The sequence below is a fragment of the Crotalus tigris genome, unplaced genomic scaffold (assembly GCF_016545835.1).
Source record: "Crotalus tigris isolate CLP2741 ecotype Arizona unplaced genomic scaffold, ASM1654583v1 scf7180000017591.2836849, whole genome shotgun sequence".
NCBI lineage: Eukaryota > Metazoa > Chordata > Lepidosauria > Squamata > Viperidae > Crotalus > Crotalus tigris.
In genome coordinates this window covers 2,352,341-2,370,642 of record NW_024096497.1, presented here as the reverse complement: position 1 = coordinate 2,370,642, position 18,302 = coordinate 2,352,341, and the positions used below count along the sequence as shown (strand labels likewise).

At 36.7% G+C, this 18,302-nt stretch overlaps 1 protein-coding gene across 1 annotated transcript in view; it reads right to left on the bottom strand.

The window, feature by feature from the left end:
* Positions 1 to 9,229: 9,229 nt before the first annotated feature.
* The window catches only part of TRPM2 (transient receptor potential cation channel subfamily M member 2), a 43,175-nt gene continuing 34,102 nt past the window's right edge, over positions 9,230 to 18,302 (bottom strand). The window contains 8 exon segments of the mRNA XM_039364228.1: positions 9,230 to 10,366; positions 11,090 to 11,206; positions 12,399 to 12,500; positions 14,055 to 14,160; positions 14,803 to 14,889; positions 15,859 to 15,960; positions 16,171 to 16,247; positions 17,383 to 17,534. Of these exon segments, the coding sequence (XP_039220162.1) occupies positions 10,241 to 10,366; positions 11,090 to 11,206; positions 12,399 to 12,500; positions 14,055 to 14,160; positions 14,803 to 14,889; positions 15,859 to 15,960; positions 16,171 to 16,247; positions 17,383 to 17,534 (869 nt within the window). The 3' untranslated portion in view covers positions 9,230 to 10,240.

Genomic DNA, 18,302 nt, shown 5'->3' with positions numbered 1-18,302 from the left:
ATTCATGGCAAATGCTGACTGTAATTGGATCGCATCTGCTTGTCACTGCCACCCTAGCTGAGCATCCTGGAATTTTTAAAGGAGCCGTTCAGTAATAAAGGACGTATTAGATAGAACACAGAGGAAGCAACATAGTGGTCTATTGCTTGCCTGGGAGTTACAGTTTATACAGTATTGTATATTTGGAACACAGTAACTGATATTCACTAGACCAGAAAATAGGCATTCAGTGTTGCTTTCCATTATTGCACAGATGCTAAAATGTATTTATTATTAGAGGTGCTTTGTGTTATGCCAGCCTGACATTTCTCCTGCATTAACTCCAGGTCATAATATCTCCTTGTAGTCTTTCTCTTTTATCTTAAAGAGCAAGACTTCAGCATGTTCTTAAACTATTATGAGCATCTTTAATAGTGAAAGGAAAATTCATATTTGCACATTGTAATACATTTGTGTTAGTTATTTGCTGTAGTTCATTATTAGGAGATTCCTCATAAAATCGTAGAATTAAAAGGGCCTGTTGAGTTCAGCTTGCTTGATGCAGGAGTTCAAAGCCCCAGCCACCAAACAACTATTTAGCCTCTCCTTAACACAGCTGTTCCCAGGTAACATATTCAGCTGTCAAATTGCTCTGTCTGCATTCAGACAGATTTTACCTTCTTGTAACATAAATCCATTCTTCCAAGACTCACATTCTGAAATAGACACGTGTCTTGGCAAATCTTATGTTTGTTATCCTTTAATATATTTGAAGAGAGCTAGCTAATCCTCTTTAGTAGTCTTTTCTCTAAACATATCCAATGCCTTCAATGATTGTATTCTATTTCCCTTTTATCCCTTCTCTGCTGCTTCAATTTCTATGGATCTTTAGTGCAATGAGTAGAACTGAACTCAGTACTCGAGACTGGGTATCCCAAAGTAAAATAAAGTGAACTGTTCATTTTAGTTTTTAAAAATGTTTTTTTAAAAAATTATGTTGATGCAATCTGAAATTTGTATTTGGCCTTTTTAATAATTACATAGAAAAATTGTTTCATATTCGGTGTGTAGTCAACTTTATACGATTACTTTGTTGTTGGACTTAGATTATATTAATGGACCTCATAAACTCCCAGTCATCTATATTATCAAATGGTTCTATAGTGAACTGGAGCATTGTCTCTGCCTAGGGCTAGGCTGAAGAAAAGAAACAATGACTCTTGATTACTACATGCATCTTTAAGTCATTGATTGTTAGTTGAAAAGGTTGCCACCCCCTTGTTTCTGATAGAAACAAAACCATGAACTATTAGTCCGACAATTGGACAACTGTTAGTAGCTTTTGTGATTTTGTATGATGAGTAAACTTAGTGCATTTGCAAATCATAGTTTATGGTTTAGCATGGGGTGGAGCTTAAATTGTCATTTATCCAGTTAATCATGATCAAGGCAACCTGTCTTAGTATGTTGTGTGAACACAATATAAGAAAAAATTCATGTGGCTACATTTGGAGAGTGATAAGGCTATTCCATGAGAGCCAGTTTGGGGCAGTGGTTAAAAATTCCAGGCTAGAAACTTGGAAACTGTGAATTCTCCCACCTTAGGTACAAAGCCAGCTGGGTGATCCTGGGATGGTCATTCTCTCTCAGCCCCTCCGGAGACAAACCACTTCCAAAATCTTGCCAAGAAAACAGCAGGGACTCTCCCAGCTAGACTTCTGGAGTCTGCACTAATTTGAACACACACACGCATGGCTATTCCATAGGAGTGGCAGTGTTTGTAGAGGATATGAAATGTTTGTCTCCTGGAATTTACAAAACCCTAGAGCAGTGTTTATGTGACAGAGAGATGAAAGCCACATACAACTTTGCAAAGCAAATCTCACTCGTGTTTGCATGTGATGTCACAATGTAAATATGAGAGTGGAGCCTGCGTTATGATGTCATAATAATCATATCGGTGCCTTTATGTCTAAGAATATCAATTGTATGTAAAATAAATTATCACACAGTACCCTCTAAATCTGTTAGTATTCAATGAATATTAACTATGCAAACTGATTTCTCTCAGCATTCCAGACTGAAAAATAGTTATCTAGTTTGTGATACAGTGGCTGTATTTGTACAATATCCTTCACTGCACTTTTGTTTGCAGAATATGCTGCATTCACATAAGAAGCTAAGCTTGGTTACTTTTGATCAATTAGCTAATTCAATAACCAGTTCAAGCATATTGTGTAAACACAGGAAGAACATTGTATGAGCATAGCATTGTTGTTCTGTTGGTACAGTATAGAGTATGCAGATAAAGAACACATGTTTTATACGAACTCCAGCCATAGAAGTCTCAGGACTTCAGTTATAATATTTGCACTTAGCGCTAACATTATTTATTGACCATTATTCCTTTATTGAACATCTGCTTTTCCTACATAAAACTTAGTCTCTTATTACCACAGCAGCGTAAGTGTATTTCTAATTATTCACATTAGAAACAAACATTGTTCAGCAGGACTGTCTGCATAATCCCTTATGGTGTTGACCACATAATCCCTTATGGTGTTGACCACATCATCTATGAAGCTTATGAATGTGCCTTAACAAAAAGAATTAGGAAAACAGTTTAAACCTGGAACAACTAAAAGATCTTGAAGCTACCTCACCTATGAGATGAAAATAATATTAAGGCAATGCTGTGAGGATGGATCATATAAAAACAATCTTCCTCAGATGTTGTGTTGTGATTAGGGCAGTGGTGGGATTCAGCCGGTTCGCACCACTTCGGCAAAACTGGTAGCTAATTTTTTGTTGCCAGGCCCAGAATGGACTTCTGGAAGTGGCATCCACACAGAGAACCAGTTGTTCACATATTTGAATCCCACCACTGGGTTAGGGTGACATGAGATGGGGGCTTTAGGAAAGCAGCTCATATAATTACGATGAAAAAGCTGTTTTTGTTGTTCATTTTATAGTCTGCCTTTTCTCCAGTTCTCAGAGTACATAGTATTCCTATACATAGTTACCTCTATTACGCCTACCCTATTAAGTAGATGAGAGAGAGAGTAACTGGCCTAAAGTTATCTTCCAGAGTTGACGGTGGATTTGAGCCTTTTGCACTCTACCACCACAAGAGCTACCCTGAAGCTTTTACCCAGAGCCAGGATCGGATGTAGAAATTAGCTACAGGAAGTTGTAGAAGCTCTGTTTGGCAAGTACTAACAGAAAGACTGTGAAACCATTGAATTTAGCAAGAATAATGTGAGGATGCATAACAGACATACGAGGAACTAGAGATGAATCATCTTTGAACAGCTATGAATCTGTACCGGATGACTTCATTTATGGAGACTGTCATATAATAATAATACTATAATAAATTTTTAAAAACCTGAACTTTTGAGTGGCCCTTTCAGTTTCCTGGTCTTAAATTGTAGCTTGCTTAACTTATGCCTAAATCTGATTCTCACCAGAAATTGTGTATTTAACTAAGAAAATGAAATACAAATAAAAAAAATATTTACTGTTATTTCTGCTTTGAAAAGGGCTAGGACTTTTAGAAGCTGTTTAGGTGTTTTAAAAATTATCATCATGAGCACTGCAGTGAAAGAAAAAATATTGTGTAGACTGCAATTTTAAGAAGCAATGTGCAAAAATAATTTAGGGACACCTGTATCTGGATCAGCAATGCAGTGATTTCATTTGTTGAGCATAACACATCTTGGTCAAGATCCAGTTCATAGGCAAATACAAATATATATGTTTAGCTATAAAGTGTGTGGCCTTTTTCTAAAGATACCATAATTATTACTAAAAATAAATTTTAGAAATGAGAGAGCAGCTTTATGATTTGTGCTGGGTCCAACCAAACTGCAAGTGAAAATGCAGCTTTAACTGAAAAACATTAATCTTGGTTTCTTTAGATTACTTTTACTAGAGGTAAAATTTAGGATTATGACTTCACAGTGATCCACATTCATTTTTAAATTGATTTTTAATTATTAACAAAATAAAAGTAAAACACAAAAAATAGTGATAGTGATAGTGATACATACATTATTGAAAAAAATCATATGATTGTGTTTTTTTAACAATATTTTATTAAATTTTATAAAGGTAGGGGAAGGGAAGGATCGATATAGGTAGTGGGATTCAGGGTGGGATTCAGGAAAGGAGTTGGGATGGGGGTAGGTACAACAATGGGGTTGCCCCAATGACATTCCAAGCTTTAGCAAGCAAACTATCGTCCGGATATAAGTATTCAATGGGAATAGTTAATATAATAATAAATAGCTGTAGTCAACAAAAATAGCAATAATTTTAGAGCATGTCACACAATCAATAAACATCAATCATCTTAGTAAATTTCACATATGATTGTAATTTATGATGTTTCCTGCTAACTTTCCATAAGCAAAGTCAAAGGGAAAGCAGGCAGAATGTCAGAAATTATGCTCATGTGAGATCCTTGCTTAACAACACAATGTAGGCTTCACTTAATGACAGTTGTTACTAAGCAATATGGTCATCTGACATGCTTTACAATCACTTTATTTAGTGACAGAAATTTCAGTCCTAACTGCTGGCATAGGCCCAGGATTATTTATATAATACAAATGGTGAATTGCTTAATCCTTCCCACTGCTTTTTTATGTGTCAAATGGTGCCAAGTATGGCTCAATAATGGATATGCTGCTGAAATAATTAATCTGAGTATATTTCACATTTAGAGAGGAACTCTTTTCTGACCATAAGTATATCTGAATACTTTCTGTGGACTTTCTCCGATTATTTTCTCCATCCTCTTGTATATTTAAACATAGAACTAGGAACACAAATTGCTATTCAAGCTGTTTTGCTTTCATTCATTAATAGAATGAAACCTTTGAGGAAAAGCTGTCTTTGCAATCTTTATAAATGACTGTGACAATTTTGGCATTTCTGGCATTGATATATCAACATTTGCTGAAGCAAATTTTTTATTGAGAAGAACAAAATGAAGTATAAATTCAGATTCCATTAACATTAGAATTATTGGCCTAAATTAAGAAATATCACAAAATCCTATCTATAATAAATATCAAGGATATTTATTTATTTATTTATGAGACTTATATACCGCTTTAAGTGCAAGCACTCTCTAAGCGGTGTACACCAGTAAGCAATGTATATATATATATATTTACTTGCCCCCAACAATCTGGGTCCTCATTTTACCTACCCCGGAAGGATGGAAGGCTGAGTCAATCTTGAGCCGGTGAGATATGAACCGCTGACCTGCTGAACACAGTCAGCTAAAGTGGCCTGCAGTACTGCACTCTAACTGCTGTGCCACCTCGGCTCTGTAGATATCAATGCTACTGCCAATAAAACAATAGAGGCAAAAAGACTCAGCAGTGGCATTTACGGGAGAGAGAAGCAGCTTCTACTAATTAATTTAGCACATACCGTTCTGTATTGAATTAATGATAATAACCATAAAAAATTAGACCAGCACATTTCAAGTTATGAATATGCTTATATTCTTTGTAACAATAAAACAATTTTTCCTGGGAGGAAGACTATTTGATGAACAAACCAGGAACCTCTGAAAATAGATAGCTTTGGCATTAGGGTGAAATTGAGTTTTGCAACTGCCCCCTTCCCAATTTTTAAGACATTATGGAAAACAGCTATCATCTGAATTAGAGGGAAGAGAAGGAAGACTCATAATCAGTGGTGGGATTCAAATATGTGATCAACCGGTTCTCTGTATGGATGTCACTTCTAGAAGTCCATTCTGGGCCTGGGCAACAAAAAATTAGCTACCGGTTCTGCCGAAGTGGTGCAAACTGGCTGATCCCATCTCTGCCCATAATCCTTCCCTGACTAGCCAATTCCTTCAAACCTTTAATTCCAGCAGCTTTTGGGTGATGGATAAATTAATTTTGAGCAAGTGATTTAAGAGATACTTTGCATGTTTAATCATCAAGTTTGCTTTTCGGGAAGGCATAACTTTTTTTTATTTCCAGGCCCAAATAGTCCTTGTTAGATGAGATTTATTTCACAATGGCTTTGAGTCACTTGATTTTTCTCCCTATTTTGCTAATCTGTTATTTTGACTATGGTGTATAGCACTGTGCTTTTAACTGAAGCAAGCTTCTAAATGTTTTAAGAAACTTTTAACTGAGGCAAGCTTCTAAATGTTTTAAACCGTTTAAATTATTTAATTATTATTTAATCTATTAATTATTATTGAAACATTTTCTATATTGCGTGTATTAACATATTTATTTCAACTGAGGGACTTTATGTGCAGATGAATTTGAATTTATGTGTGGATGTGTTTGCATATACAGCTCACCTTTAAATAAATAGGAGTCCATCAACAGCAACTTAAGTTGTACACATGGGATACCCCCATTCTTTTCAAAAGAGGGGAAGATTATCTACAAGACCAGAGGCCTAGTAATATAGCCCACCACTGAAAGGCTCACTAACTTACAGAACTGTGAATCAGGCTACCTGTAGCTTGCTATAAGGTTTCAGACAGCGATAGATGATCTCACAAAGTTCAAGGCAATGCACCTCTAGCTAGAAACTGAATGAAACTTTGAATATTGAGGATAATGGCCCGCAGTCTGCTGAAGTGATAGTTAAGACAGAACCCAGAAAATTGGAACCTGGATCTTTTTAGATGGTTTCCTTCAAACTAGACTCCAGTGCTATTTGCACGTTTTTTCAAAAGGAAAAAAAAAACAGGAAAAAATATGCATGTATTCAGTTCAGGATTTGAGGCTTGTAAGGATCTACATTCTTCAAGAATCAGAACAGAGCTATTTCTCATTCAGTGTCATTTTGGGGACAGGCATGGGAGATTCCTCATAGTTTCGCTTGTTAACTAAATATCCAGAGAATCTGATTTAATTTTACCAGGCTAGACGCAATGTAACGCATGTGAAGTGTAGCTTATGATGCTATTTCAACCAACAATAATTAAGGTTTCAATTAAGTGCTGAAATGTGGTTAATCTAAAATTGAATCAAAAGCTTCCAAACTTAATAGGCCGTACTAGGGGGACACATAAGCCATATTGAAATTCATTCTAGGACTTCCGGTTCCAGAACGCGTCGACACCTGTCATGCCTGGAGACTCGTCTCCACGCCGCCTGGAGTTTCCTTCACCGGTAGACCCCCTAGGGGGTCGAAAGTTGCCCTGGAGGGGCGATCACCAAAGAGGAGGCTTGCTGGTAGATAGGGGGGTGGCAGCTTCCCCCGTGTCTCCAGCTATCTCCTCAGGGCCGACGGAGCAAAGGCCGGCCTGCAAGATGGCCGTTCACCCTGCTGCACCAGCCAAAAGCTGCATCATCATCTAAGCATTACAGACCCACCCCGGATGATCCGGGTGAGACTCCTTTTGCTCCTTTCCTCACCCCATGCTGTTTTTTGCCTGTAAAAGCTTTCTTTGGAATTATTTCCCCATCTGGAGAAAGCGGCTTTTGCAATTGTGGGAACAAAGGTGTTAAGACTATATTTTATCTCTATTTATGTTGAGCTACTGAAAAGATTGTTTTGTGGGGGTTTTTTTGGAACGGTATTATATTGGCAGAATTTCTTTTTCCATTTTTTTAAAAAAAACGCGAAAAAAAGAAAAAAATGGCGTTTGAAAAAAAATTAGCTTACTGAGGACACCTACTGGTCCAAAGTTAATATTGGATTGTTGATTAGATGGTTTTGGCCTTCAAATTGCTTTTCAAGGGAAAAGATAATTTGAGCCAGCTGTGTGATCTGTGAGGGTGGATGATATCCAGTTGTAACCCTCACTAAAGAGAAAAGAGAAAGAAAAAGGATTTTTCCTTATCTATTGCTAAAAATGAAGCCTCAATTACATCTAAACTTTAAACTTATACTGGAAAAGATCTATGAGGCCAAAGAAGAAATATGTAGTACAATAAAAGAGTTTACTACAGAACTAAGAGCCAGAATGCCTACTCTAAATCTTAAAACTGACTCCCAGATTACACTTGATTACTCTACAAAACAGACTATACAAGAAGAGGATTTAACTGAGAATAAAGAAAATCTTACCTTGCCCTACAAACAAGACCAGGAAAAGCAAAGACTGAATTTTGAGCTTCTGATGCAACAAGGCTTTATGGATAAGAGAAACAGAGGACCTAATCAGACACCAAGATGGCTTTCATAGAATCAGGTGACACTACAAGTAACAAAAAGAAATTCATCATCTGGAAGGGAAGCCTTGTTATGGAAACCTACCTGGCATATGAAGAAAGCTAGAATAAGATTGAAAAATGAAATTTAAAATTCCATAAACTGGATTAAAGGCAATCTAGAATTACGGACAGATCTAAGGACTAAGATTACGAGTTTGAAGTAATGAGATGTCTCAGATTTGGATTGAATTAACAATTATGTGAATTTTAATTAAATAAGATGACCTGTTTGTTTTATAATATGGATGTTTAGCTTTAATAATTAACTGGTTGAAATTTGAATTTTACTCAATGGATTGAAATGATCTAAGCTTTGATGCTAGACTGTCAGCTTAAAGAGACCGGTTAATGGAAGGATTAGATAGGAATAGAATAGATTGATAAATACATACATTTAGATGTGTCTACGATAGATCAATACCTTTGCTTAAAAATGAGATTTTTACTTTTTTTTATATAATGGACTGAAGGCAATCTAGAATATTAAGAATGTTTTTTTTTAGAATGTTAGGTTTACCTTTATGAAAATTGTTATGTAATGGAATGAAGAAAATTGAAGAGATGTTTTAGATTTGAATTGAATTATTAATTAATTGAAATTTAATAAGATATTATGATTTCTTGATGATATGGATGTTATTAGTCATGATAATTAACTGCTGAGCTTTGATTTTGGTATAATGGATTGACATGATTTAAGGTCTGACTTTATCTTCTTAGCTTAAAGAGATTGATTAATTGATGGATTAGATAGGTATAGGATAGATTAATATTTTATTCTAAATGGGAGATTAGTGGAAGAAGAAATAAATAAGATTTTGATAAAATTAAAAATGTAGATCATACTTGGAAGGGATATTTGAACTGAAAATGTTTTTATTTAAAGTTAATTTCATTATGGTATTGTAAATTAATGAAGCTTAAAAACAGGTTCAGGTTGAATAAATTTAAGCTAGAATTGGATATTTTAAATATATTATGCTACTTGAGGGGAAAAGAAAGGGAACACTTGATGTATTGATTGTACTATGTATATACGTTTTGTTTTAGGATGTTTGATTACCCCAGCACCACGGTGTGTCCTGAATACTTTGTTTTAAGAAATTAAAAAACCAATAAAATTTGTTTTGAAAAAAAAAGAAATTTATTCTTGTCATGTTGAAGGCATTCCAAAATGTGATTATGGGCAATTTGGGGAGGGAGTTTCAGGGGTGAAATAGATTCCCTACATATTTGCCAGTCTTAAGACATCTATACTCCCATTAAATCCCTCTGCATGCTCATCCAAATGCAAAAAAATATATATCAAAATTTTGATTTCTGGTTGCTGCAAAAGCAATAATGGTAGCTTGCATTGCTTTTTGCATTCCTGTCATAATACTAAATTAGAGGTTAGTGTGATGTTTATCCACAGCCAGTAAATTTGGGTTAATGTCAAACTGGAAAAGGTTGCACTGGAAGAACTTCAAAAATTTGTCTTGGATGTCAGTAATGCCAGCTGATATTCTCCAGCTCAGCATGGCAATGGCTATGATATACCATCAATAAGTACTGGATCTGCTGAAATATGATGGCTTTCTGACTGAATGAACAATTGGACCAGAAATCTTTGGGAACTGGATATGTACTGGTTTTTCAAAGGCAGCACTAATGATGTTGTGTGTAATTTGAACAGAGAGATTGTTTACTCCCCTGCTATTAGTGTTAAATAGTATTCCAAGATGAATTACAATTCACTTTATTGTATACTTTACAAATTTATGAGGCCATCCAGAACCCTGATGTCCATTAACTCTACATGATCCATAGGAATATGTGTGGCATTTCTGGAAAGGAACTCAGGGCTTCAGTATAATGAAAGCAAGCTTTTTTGCAGTTCAAATAAGCATACATTTTTGGCCAAATCAAGAAGAATTTCATTTCTAAGTTCAGCTGGAATGGGAAAATGTCTTAAAGAGATCCACTGAAAAGCAGAATACAGTTTGGTTTACTGCAGTTAAGAAGAGCTGAGGAAGAAATTTAAATGCAAAATTTAACATTGCTCTTGGCCATTAGAAATATGCTCCAAAAAGGACAGTTGCTTTCCTCAGAAGTTCTTTGTGATTGACATAAAGGGGGATCTTCTTGTCCACCACCTGCCAGCGCACCATCACTTCAAAGTCACAACCCTGGAGAAACTGGAGAAAGAAATCTCAGACAGGAAAAGGAATTTGGTCATAATTAGTTTCCCTACAGCTTCAGGAAAGCCAGAAGGAAACTGTCTTGGAACATGTGATATGAGTAGATTACCTCAAAAACCTGATGAGCATATTAAAAAAAACCACTTTTGGTATGCACTTTTTCTCTTTGCTTAATGCAGTGGTTCTCAACCTGTGGGTCAGGACCCCATTTGGGGTCGAATGACCATTTCACGGGGGTCGCCAAACCATGCTGTCCGCCATTTTTTTCCCTTTTCCCTAGCTGTCCTACTCCCTCTTATTGGTAGCCACACCCACTTGGGGGTCACCACAACATGGGGAACTGTATTATGGGGTCACGGCATTAGAAAGGTTGAGAATCACTGGCTTAATGCAATGTATATGACTATATGCGCAGTAGACCTGCTGAAGGTTTCTCTTGTTACATTGTCAGGAACTGTGACCCATTCTCTATCTGTCCATCTCACACACATGCATGTGTGTCCACACACACATCCACACACAAATACACAATCTCTTATCTCTGTGTCCATTTCTTTCTTTATCATGATTTTGTCTTTCGCCTTTCAAAGTGCTTTTCTAAATTTCTCTGGACCCTTCATCTTCCTCCCTGGGCACCCACCCTGGGGGTTTGTTCACAGAATCTTAGAATTTGCATCTTGAGGATAGCATTATGATAAGTAGTGACCTGCTGACACATACCGAATTCAGACGCTTCATTTCAATATCATTCTGATCTTCAAAATGTACACTGATGGCCACTGTCTCTATCCAAGCATTGTCTGTGTTCCTTGGATCATCCACATACCCTTTGTATATCTGGAAGAAGATAGGATCAAAGGAGATATATATATATATATATACACACATATGTGGATGCTCATATATATTTGGTTTGGACAAAACTCAACAGCACTTTTTCGTGCGGCTGCTGATAAAAACAGGATCGCCAACATGATCGCCAACGTCCAGTAATGGATATGGCACAAGAAGAAGAAAATGTGGAGGGGCGGGGGGGGGGGAACAGAAAGGTTAGAATCATTCAGAGGATAGGGCAGTTTCTTATTAATCTAAAGAATAACTCTCACAAACGTGAGTTGTAGTAAATATTTTTAAAGTACTATTCCTTCTGGAAAAGTTGCTGGTGATACTATTATTTTAGTATAGAAAATACCTTTAGCTCAAATGCCGAGAATACAGGGTATTTTTCTGTTTCTGGTGTGTGTTGTGAGATTAAGGAGTTTTTATAGTGCCTTACCACACACAAACAGAATCAAGCCCAATTTTAACTGGGAAACTGTTAACATTTTATATTAAGCCAAATCCAAAAGAGACAATCAAAAGCCTAGGAAGGAAAAAGCAGCTAGAACATATCCCCTCCAGCATCCAACACACAAATAAACAGGGAACAATACCAGACAAATAATCAGGGAAGAAACAATACTCTAATCCAGAAACCATCAAAGAAGAAGTATATCCCCAGCAAAATGGCACAGCAAGCTACTATATTTAAACAGCCAGCCACTCCATTCTCTTTCATACTAATAATGTTACCTAGCCTGATTAATGAAAAGTTGACAAAAAAAGTAACCAAGCTGTCACCAAGATCCAAACCTGACCTACAAACATTCTCCTCTATTGGATAAATCATTGATTGATCATAGGCTTGCAAAAAAAGGATTAAAAAGTCTACTGTGCTAATATTCAGGTCTTTATCTAATAAGTTTACATCAGTGTATACAGAAATTCTCCCTAATATCAATAATGTCCATGATCCATGTTGTGCCTACAGGAAACTGCAAAATATTGCAAAATGTTGCAAAATGCAAATTTCTCTGTTATTAAAAAATCATCTTAAAAAACATGATTCATTCTACATTATGTCCACATTCATGCACTACATAACCCCAGCATCACAAGCGCAATTCTCTACTACTGTGATGCCTTTAGGAAAATAGTGGGAAAAGTGGCTAATGTTGATTTATCAAGCCCCATCTGCATGGCCAAATACCTCTGTTCCTTGATTCAGCAACTTCTGAAATTGTGGCCAGAACTCTCGTCTCAGGACCTGTTTTATTTTTTGTGGCAATGCTTCCCCAGGCTCAAGAGATCCCTGGAAAGAATCAAAGCATTATTTGGTATAAGAGGTAGCTATCACTTTACACATTCTACTAACTATAACGCTACAGAAAACAGAAACTTCTATTCAGTATGCAGTTGGCAGTTTTAGGGATGGGTGCCCCTAATAAACGTAACAAAATGATAAATCTCTGTGGTGCAGGTAAGTATGAGTTGGTGTCTTGGCTACCATCTTGGTGAACAATAAAATTCAGTACTAGAAGCTCAGATAAGAATTCTGCAATCCTTAGCTGAGTTATTAAAATCAAGGATTTTAACAGGGCATATCATGCTACTATTGAGGTTCTGGTGCTGGAAATGTGGAGGTCTGAACAGGGAAGAACGTGTTTCAACTTGACCCAAGCAAACTGGACCGATTTTGGTTATAAAGGCTTCCTGGATGCAGAGATTTATCTGCCTCAGGCATAACTGGTATACAATGGGGGGATCTTCCAGGAAATGTGGCTGCTATTCAAGGAATGGTTAGCAGCCATGGCCAGAAGGGCTTTGTGCATAAATTTGTCTTCTATACTAATTGTGTCCTTTCCTGGACTGAAAAACATTACTAAGGATCATTTATGCCTTGATTGCCTGCTGAATGAATTATTGCAGGTGAACTTACATAGAAAATCAGCTGTAGCATGAGGCAGCATGGGCAGTTATGGGTGCATCTCACTAGGCCCATATTGCATTCTGTGAGCCGCATCTCAAGAGGTTGTTGCCTCCTATAAAGCTCTTTATACCTTTCTCCAGTTGTTTACGCCCAAGCCACTAGTTATGGCTGGGTAGACATGCTTTGAGTTTGACTCCTTTGATATTTCACAATCTTTAAAGATTAGGGTGTTTCCTCAGGCATGGGGCTTGTAGATTGGATGAACCTGTCATTGTGGGGTTTTCTGGCATGATTGCAGTTATGTGGTCGAATTGAAGGAGGTAAATAAGATTTTTAGACACATGCCACTTCATTGGAATAAGCTCAGTCTACAACACAGAACACACCCTTATTCACTTAATGAAAAATACACCCAACTCATATGTTTTCATCATGGAAAACTTTTATTTTTTCATACATGTGATCCTTGACTTATGATTGGTCACTCAGCAACCATTCACAGTTACAATGGATCTCTTTGGGGCTACTTATAACCTGGATTCAAAATTATGATGGCCACCCCCCATGGTCACATTTTGCATTTTGGGTGCCTAGCAACTGGCTCACACTTATGCATCATCTTGTGGTCACATGACCATGATTTTCAACATTTTTTTTTGCAGGAAAACACATTTACTTGTGCTTTCAGATAAAAATGCCCATTGCAGACAATGGGTTTGCTTAATGCTCACAGTATTTGTTTTAGAACTGCCATGTTTGCTTAATGACCACTGCAGAGAAAGTAAAATTGGATGATCTGCTTAACCATAATTTCAGGCCCAATTACAGCTTTAAGTCAAGGACTAGCAGTAGACATAATCTATTGTTTTAACAGTACATATTATTAAATCACCAACTTAGATCTTACTTAAGATAGACTTCCCCATATATGCTTACCCCAAGCAAAGCCCAATTATCCAAGAAAGGGAATTTGACTACTAGAACTTCCAGCATTTTCTTCAAGTTTTTTCTATAAATAGATCCATCAATATTCCTCCGCCAACTATATATATATAAAAAAGAAATTATAGCTTGCTGTTGTATGTTCTAAAGGAACATGAAGAAATCTACTGTATAATACTAAAATAGAATGAGCTCTGATTGTTATCTGTATGAGAAGTAGGATTCAAATGTAATTACATAAATATATTACATATAAATGTATGTATAATCAAACTCTATTACACCAGTGTCAGATATTCATTATGTACGCCCACCCCCCAAAATAAGATAGAGGCTTCTGCGTAGTAGTTAAAAATCATTGTGATGAACTTTCCCAACATCTCTAACCTATTCAGCCTGAAATATTTATTCAATAAGTTATAAACTAAAAACTTAAGATGAATAAGTTTCTCACTTTTGATAGTGAGAAAAATTCTTTTGAAACTACATGCAGCTTTTTATGACCTACATCAGATCATGAGCATCCAAGTTTTTTTTCTCTCCTGTTGCCATGGATACCACACTTAAACTGCAAAGGTGCTGCTGTCAACACCTAAGGCTCAGAAGTGTGATAAAAAGAGGAATGTAGTTCACAATACTGGTCTATGAAAACAAGATGTCTGCTTCTAATCTCTAGACGACTGTAAAACAGGAATTAAAATTAAAAACAAATTACATAGGAAGCAACATAAAATTTCCTCACCGTGTCACAACTGGATGCAGGGCATGATTGGGTCCAAAGTACCTAAGGATTCCTTGGCCCCTCAAGCCTGTCCTGCCCATGGGGTTTCTGAAAGAGAAACAATAGTTCTGCCATGAGCTAGGGCCATTGGGATGCTGCCCTTCCCCTGGGAACTCCCATCTGGAAACAAACATTTGAGGAGAGATCAGAGAATGAGAAGCTAAGCAGTTGTTATAAATGTAAGTACTAGTGAACCAAGGCTCACTAGTACTTACACACTCAGTGGTGGGATTCAAATATGTGAACACCGGTTCTCTACCGCTTCTGGAAGTCCATTCTGGGCCTAGGCAACAAAAAATTAGCTACGGGTTCTGCCAAACTGGTGCGAACTGGTTGAATCCCACCACTGGTTACACTTTAAGAAAAACCAAATTACTGAGGAAAATGCATCTGGATTGACCACCATCCAACTAAAACAGTATTATTTGACTGGCTTTCCCTGTGGAGTAATCCATCTCTAGATAATCTGCTGAAAGAGAAAGACTGCCTTCCAATGAAGTATCACAGTAATTGATTATGTCTCTTAGGAACCCTTAAGGAACCAGAGGTGTTTCACCATGCTATGATTTCAGCTCTTTGAACTTGGGAGGTGAAGTTCAGCAACTGGTTTGGTTTGAGACCATTGAACATTTTCACTAGCTTTACTGTTATGATCTCCTATCAAGCTGAAGGAGGAGAATATCTGGGTGCAAGTAACTTGACTTTCTTTTAAATGCTAAATAAAATATATCACACCTATAATTTGACTCTAGTTTTGCTCTGGAATGTGCACTCCCAACATATCTTGATCACACTACTGTGAAGCTGAAAAGTAGAGCAATTTCCTGAATAAGATACTTCCAAAGGGCTTATTTTGTTATCTGCTATAATAGCAGTACTTGAAATGGGATATTTGAATTCAAGCATAAATTTATTCAGCACATCCATGATGGGACTCTATTTGACGTCTAAATGTTAACTATTTTCAACACAAAGTGTACACAGTAACCAAGATTCCCTCTGTGTTATCAGACTTACAGTGGCAGGCCATCCTCAACAGTGTAAGTGCCATGGAAACTCTGCCTGTTGATATCTCCATCCAGGCTGTTGAAGTTTATTCTTGAATGGTTCTCCAAATTGCTGGAAGACAAGAGTAAAACTTCTATCTTTTAGCATCTTTGGCCAGTGAAAATGCAACTTTTAAATCAAAGGACCTCAGTATAACAAAAAATAATCAGAATATTTGTGATAGAAGCAAACAGAAGAAGCAGCACTCCATAAAAAGGTTAGATAATGACCAGGTATAGTGAGAAGAAGCTAGTGGTAGGAAGTAGCTATAACAGCACTTACTCTCTTGGGAACTTTGGTGTAATATCCTCTTGTGTTTCAGAACTATAGAAGGGTGGATTATAGATATCAAACTCTGTCTGTCAGAGGAAAAAGAAGCTATTTTACATTTCAAAGCTTTGCATAGCAACAAGTACTCTCATTTCAATTACAAGGTATTTTGGAGAATTCCAAAGTGAAAACTGAAATTCTTTCTGAATTTCCTTCGGCCTAGTGATCAGGACTCTTTTTTCAAAAATACAATACCATTTTTTCCCTATTGTTATAGTGTTCTGCTTTGTGGTTCTTGTGTTCTTTTAGGATGAAAATATACATCTCTTATAATAAACAAACATGATTGCCCATGCATGAGCAACAGTCACATGCATATACATGAGGCAAGGAAACAAAAGAAAAGGAAGCAAAATCTACTTAAGGCAATACCATTTGCTATATATTTGCTGTATATTTCACTATCTTTTTTATCCTTGCTTCCACCATTTCAATACAGTGTTCATATATTGTGTTCTTTAAGCTTCTCAGATCTTTCCCTTTTAAAGGATCTCATTAAACTCTTTCTGGACTTCCCATTCTTCACAATGCAGTCTGTTGTAATTCAGTCCTTATTCATTTTTGCTATACGATCAAATCACCTCTACATACTTTTTTCTACTGGTCCTTCACTTTTTTTATTCAAGCAATATTCATGACCTATTAATTCTTGACCCAATCTCTTTTTTAACATACCCACTTCTAAAGCATTCCATTCCTTCTGCATTCAATTAATTTTATATTTTTCCTAACATATTCAACTTTAACTTCCATATAACATTGGGGAGAGGCACACGCTTTACACAGACATTTTTACTTCTTTCAGTAGGCATTATTTCCTCGCTGTAAACAGATAACATCCATTTTTTTAAAATCAGCATTTGCATTGCTTACAATTTCTCCATCTACAAACTGAGTTCAGAGCCAAAGCCTCTAAACTCAGGTGATCAGATCCAACCAAATCTATTCATTTCATTGTATATGTATTGAGTTTATAGTTTTCCAGAATTCTCAGAATTGTAGCCTGGTGAATTTATGTAGAATTCTTGTTATAGGAGATCAGATTTTATCAGAATTCAGATTTGTTTGGTAAGAGGATAATTTAAACAAACACTACTAATATGCTTGATTGATTTGGCATTAACCAGAATAACAGAACCAACTCTCTAAATTTAGGATTCTTACCTCCCATGGCACCTTCTCATCTGGCACAGGAAAACGAATGACAGGAGACTTGGGGTACAAGAGGTTCCTAGAACTCACATGGGACAGGGTGAATAAAGATTCTGAGACTTCCTCTGCTTGCTGCTCCTTTGTTTCAACAGCCCTGCTAGGGACTAAAAAACCCCCACAGTACTCTATTTATCATATGCATCATCAATCAATCCAACATTTTTCTGCAATCCAACATTTTCCATAATTTTGGGATAGATTCTATTTGTATTTGAGAAGCATTAATGATTTACACCAGGAGTCCCCAACCCTTGTCTGTACTCTGGTGCCGGGCCACAGCCCATTTGGAACCGGGCCATGTAAATGGTGGGCAAGCATGCATGTGTGCGTGCATGTGAAGCTGCCTTTGTGAAAGTGGCACGCAGGCATGAAACCATCCCCTCCCTCCCTCACTGCCTTTGCCTCCACTAGTCCACCGAGCCAGAAAGGTTGAGGAATGCTGACTTACAGTATTCTAAGATAGAATAATATCTGTCACTGCACTAGCATATTTAATGATAAGAAACACATATTATAAAGGCAAGCGAAATACTTCAGTTTTCCCCATTTCCTCTAATTATATTAAATGTTCAACTCCCATGATCCCCAATCAACATGGGTCCTCAAACAGACTATAGGATTATGTAATATACTTTATTTTATTCTCTCTAATTCTTGAAGGGGCAATGCTTCCCTTGAAACAACAGATCCATGATCAGAGAGTCCTCCTCAATTCATAGCTACCACTTGATAGGCAAGTAGAGACCATGGATAGAGGAGATATTTTTTTATACACAACACACACACACTGTTTATAAGTAACTCAAGGTGGTGAGCATACCTAATACTCCTTTCTCATCATATTCTCTTCATAACAACAATCCTGTGAGGTG